Source organism: Canis lupus, chromosome X (genome assembly GCF_048164855.1).
Source record: "Canis lupus baileyi chromosome X, mCanLup2.hap1, whole genome shotgun sequence".
NCBI lineage: Eukaryota > Metazoa > Chordata > Mammalia > Carnivora > Canidae > Canis > Canis lupus.
Window position 1 is genome coordinate 5760789 of NC_132876.1, and position 4753 is coordinate 5765541.

Here is a 4753-nt window from a genome sequence, read left to right on the forward strand (position 1 = left end):
GGCACTTTGGTGGTCCCGAGGCATTGCCCGGTGACACCAGGGGCTGAGGACCGCTTACGTTGTCGTAAAATGCCCTGTGATTTCTGGCTAGCTCGCCCTGGCTGGCTCTGCGCCAACTCAGGTGGCATTTCAGCCTAGGGTTTTCACCCACTGGTGACGGAATGTGCCTTACTAGAAGTCAGTGGCCACAGACTATTTAGGACTTGCTTTAGAAAAAATGCTCTCAAGTCTGGAGACACAGAAATCTCCGGAGGTCATCCAGTGCCAAGCCAGAATCGAGTTGGGGAGGAGTTGGCCGTGCACGAGGGGGAGAATGTGCTAGAGAGGCTTCTCTGCCTGGCCACCTCTTACTGATCCTCCCAGCTGCACAGCCCAGAGAAGGATCTCGGAGCTCATACCCCGGGCACTAGTCAGGACTGGTGTCCCTGCTATGTTAGTCAAGTGATGTAAGCCCGGTGTGAGGCCAGCGGCCCCCACCCTGTCACGGAGAGCCCAGGACCTTCCTGGGAGTCAGTGGCGGGGTGCGGAGGAAGGACCTGTGCAGGCCGTGTGAGTCACGGAGAAGGCGGCCTCTGCATCCTCCTCCTCAGTCTGCAGGGTGTAGGCGGGGCACCTGGCCAGGCCACGCACCTGAGGAGCAGTCGGCCATGTGCCTTCCGGGGACCCACAGTGGGTGGTGCGGAAGGGTCCCCGTGGAGGACCTTGCCGCCCTGGCTAGGACCCTGCTAAGAGGAGCACGTGGCCGCGGCCTTGACCCTGGTCAACCAGCGGGGCGCGTGTTCCTTGCTGGAAAGCCTGAAACTTGATGAGGTGCAGAAGGCCCAGGGGCCCAGGGGCCCAGGGGCCCAAGGAATGAGCCGTGAGCCACTCAGTCAGCATGTGCATGTGTGGGTGCGGGGCAGCCGCGCCCCCGGATGGGGGGCAGAGGGCCCGCGAGTGTTCGGCTCGATCGTCAGGCGCGTTCAGTAAAGCGGTGGACGACCCTGTGGGCCCCAAAGGGTGGCGAGCAGCCAGGTGGCCCGTGCGGCCAGCCCTTTGTCATGTCACTGGCTGGCTGTTGGTGATGTCACCCCCAAGTGTCCTCAGCCCCTTTGTGCTGTCCCAGGCAGCCCTGCCGTCAGCGGGGACTGCTGGCCATGCCACACTGTCCTGTGTACAGAGATGAAGGACGGGCCACTGCTCAGGATGGCTCGCGAGGAGGACGGCCATCCGACAGGCCCGGGGCCGGGCCAGCACAGGGAGCCACCTCCGCCAGAAGCCGCGGCTCCCGCCGCCTGGCAGAGCAGTGCTCTTGCAGCAGAGTCGTCCCGACCGGTCCCCTGGCGGCCGAGGACCCCAGCTTCAGGCTGCTCCTGGAAGAGAACACGTTCCAAGCCCTGGCCCAAGAGCCTCTGCTCAAGAGGCCCCGCACCGTGGAGGATGCGCTGTTGGTGGCAGGCGGCAACCTGCTCTGTCTGCCCTTTCCCAAGAAGCTGTGGAGGCTCCTCAACAGCAGCCGGTTCACGTCCATCTGGTGGGAGAAGGACGGGACGAGCATCGGCCTCAAGGAGAAGCTGTTTCAGAAGGAGATTCTGGAGCGGGACGGGCCCGACAAGGTGTTTGAGACCGACTGCACGAAGAGCTTCATCCGGCAGCTGAACCTCTATGGATTCAGCAAACTGCGCCAGGACGTGCACACATCCTTCTGCCTCACCAACTGCTTCACCGGGGGAGTGGGACCGGGGCCGGTCCGTGTCCTGAGCAAGGTAACGGCACCCCTCGGGCCCCGCCGAGCAGAGCCGTGGGCACTGGGGCGCTGGGGCCAGGGACGGGGGGCTGGAAACCCCGGGACCACCGCCAGGGAATCAGGGCCCGTGTCCCCCAGCGGCCGAGGGGTGGCGCCGGGGAGCGAGCCCTGGATGAGGTCCCAGGACAGTGCCCAGTGGGTGGGGCGTTGTGTTCAGATACCCCATGAGGGACATGTGTGACCTGGAGCAGATGCGGGAGAGGGAGAGTGGGCAAGGAAGGAGGCCCCCAGGGTTCTCCCCAGGAAACACTATCCCCCCTTGCCCCACCTTTCCTATTTCTTTGTTTCTCATTCGGTTTGGTGTCCCTGTGAGATGAGGGGCACCGGCTCAACTGGCCGTGCCCATGGCTTCGCAACCCCTGGGGGTGGAGGGCCACCCCGAGTGCCACCCGGCCCTTCCACCCCTCACTCCCAGAAGCCCCGCCCTCCTGCCCTCCTGCGGGGGTCCGCCACACAAGGTCCTCGGTGGCTGTGCACACCCGTCCCTGACCTGTAGCTCCGAGTCAGAGCTCTGTGGGGGCCGGGTCGCCTGGCCAGGGCAGTGTCATCCCCGAGCACCGTGGGCAGCCGGCCGAGGGTGGAAGGATGGGCCCCGGAGGCCGAGAGCCAGGGACACCCAGCCAGGGGGTAGTCGGATGGCCCTGATGCTCCTTCAGGAAGCCCCTACCCCTCTCCCCTGCGGGCTTGTCCGCATCCCCAGCGCAGGTGGCTCTTGTCCTCCCCCAAGGGCACTGGGGCTTTCAAGTCAGCGAATGTGGCCTAGGGAAAGCAGGGGCACAGCTTCCCTTTGGGGCTGCGACCTCTGGAGAGGGAGGCCCTGGAACCCCTGGCTCAGAGCCCGGAGGCACCCAGAGCGGCCTTGCCGGTGCCCCGGGCCCTGTCGTGACCTGGAGTTTCTGCCCCCCTTTCCATTCGGAACCTCAGTTACAGTTCTACAGCAGCCCTCTCTTCAGGAAGGACTGCCCCCACCTGCTGAAGAAGAGGAGAGCGGGCGTGAAGGCGGCCCAAAGGCAGGAGGAGGACAAGGCTGAAGGGCTGGGAAGCCCAGCGGAGGCGGATCCCGCCAGCGGGCACCAGAGGAGCTCCTGTCCCCTGCGGAGCACCAGCCGGAGCAGCAGCGGGAGCAGCAACAGGAGCTGGTGAGCGGCCAGGATCATCGCCGTCCCGCTGCCCAGGACAGGAGCAAGTCTGCCCCTCCCGCCCCAGTCAAGAGCGAGTCCGCCCCTCCCGCCATCCTCGGGGCGGCTGCTGAGCGCCCCCCCGACCCATCGCGGTGCCGAGTACCAGCCCTAGGACACCGGTGCGCCCGTGGCTCTCGTGGCTGACGTGGCCGTACCCGTGGCGGTGCCCCGCCCTTGCCCGTGCTGTGCCTCGCCCTGCCGCCCCTGCATATGTACCCTCATCCACCGCCGCCCGTGGACCTGGCTGCCGTTCCCCCTGTGCTGCTGCACCTTCCTCCCTTGTGTTCCCCGGGATGATGCCTCTGTGCCACCCGTGGGTGCCTGTCGAGGCCGCAGGGCCCATTGACCCCATGCCCTCCATTCCTCCTCCCTGGCCCCGTTCCCCTACTGCCTGGTCTGCCACTGTTTCCTGGGATACCTGCCACCTATGGCTGGGCGCCCAGACTGCCCCTACAGCGCTCCCTACCGCAGCTAGAGGGCTCCCACCTCGGGCGGGGCAATAAACCGGACGGTGACCGGGCTGTTGTCTGCTGAAGCCAGGTACTCCCGGCCTCTGGGACGTTTCTTCTCGAGCAGCTGGGAGGCCTCAGCTCCATCTGCTGCCCTGGGTGAAGATGGAGTACAGCCTGCCACTGCCGTGTGCGGGGCCCTGTGCGCACTTAGGTGCCCGGGGTCCCGCCTCTGCTCCTACAGAGGCCCGTGGAGGCACTGGGCAGGCATGAGAACCGAGCATCGGGGCCCCAGGGGTAACCGGGGCCTTGTGCTCCTGCCCAGCAGGCCCATTTCCCTCTCCGGTGGGGGCCTGGGTCCCACGGGGCCTTCGCGTTCCCCACACCAAGAGGTCAGTTCTCCCCAGGGCAGAGGGCTCAAAGGCGGCCCCCCAGTATGCAGCGCCCAGGTACGGATGGGGACAAGCGCCCCCAGAGCCCTCCAGCGTTGCTGTGCAGGGGTGCTCGTGGGTGCCCGGGCAGCAGCATCTACGCTTGGCTTTTGCTGCAAGAACTGGACCTGGGACTCTCTCTCTCTCTTGAATGAAATGTTTCAAGGGTGCTCTGGGCCAAACCTGGAAGGACAAAGCCCCGGTTGCCGGGGTGTCCCTCTTCTATACAATGCACTGTTTTAGCGATGAACCTCTTTAAAAGGCGATTGTCTGAAGGAGCCTAGGAAATGAGCGTCCACAATCTCCCCAGAGCAATTAAGTGTCCTGGACCCCAGGAGGCCTCCGACATCAGGCAGAAGGGGATAGTGAGGGGTGCCTCCCGCCAGAACCACAAGGCATCCCTCTCCTCTTTTCCATTGCATGGCAGGTAGGGTGTCCCCCCAAGAAGGGGCAAGAGCCCGTAGGACATGCACACGGTCCGACGTGGTCACTGAGCCCTCATTCCCCTGAGTGTAGCACTGCTCTGGCCACGGCGAATCACTCCGGCCCAGCCCGCTCCCTTCGGAACTGACGCTCACACCCACATCCTCATCTTTCCTAAGATTCCTTACCCCGGGGAGTCCTCAGCTCATAGGTGGTACATTGGGTTGGCCTCTGCATCTGGGTCTTCCACATGCCCCCCGAGCCAGATAACACCCAATTGGGAAAACCACTTTCCTATAAACGTCAGCAGGGGGAACCTGGCTGACATATAAGGCCACAGGGAAAGGCCCAGCAGGGACAAGCATCAGGAGGATCACCTGCTTTTCCATGGGGGCATGGCCGTAGGATGGAGATGGACCCCCCGCGCAGCAGCCCCAGGCCCCCCTTCTCTCTGTGCCTTCTTGGGTGAAGGCGCCAAAGGGT

At 64.7% G+C, this 4753-nt stretch overlaps 1 protein-coding gene across 1 annotated transcript; it reads left to right on the forward strand.

Moving 5' to 3' along the window:
* Positions 1-1128: 1128 nt before the first annotated feature.
* Positions 1129-3478, forward strand: LOC140627742 (heat shock transcription factor, X-linked-like). The gene is made up of 2 exons (XM_072816318.1): positions 1129-1745; positions 2711-3478. The coding sequence occupies exons 1-2, from the start codon at positions 1137-1139 to the stop codon at positions 2927-2929; spliced, it is 828 nt and encodes a 275-aa protein (XP_072672419.1). The 5' UTR covers positions 1129-1136; the 3' UTR covers positions 2930-3478.
* The last annotated feature ends 1275 nt before the right edge of the window (positions 3479-4753 follow it).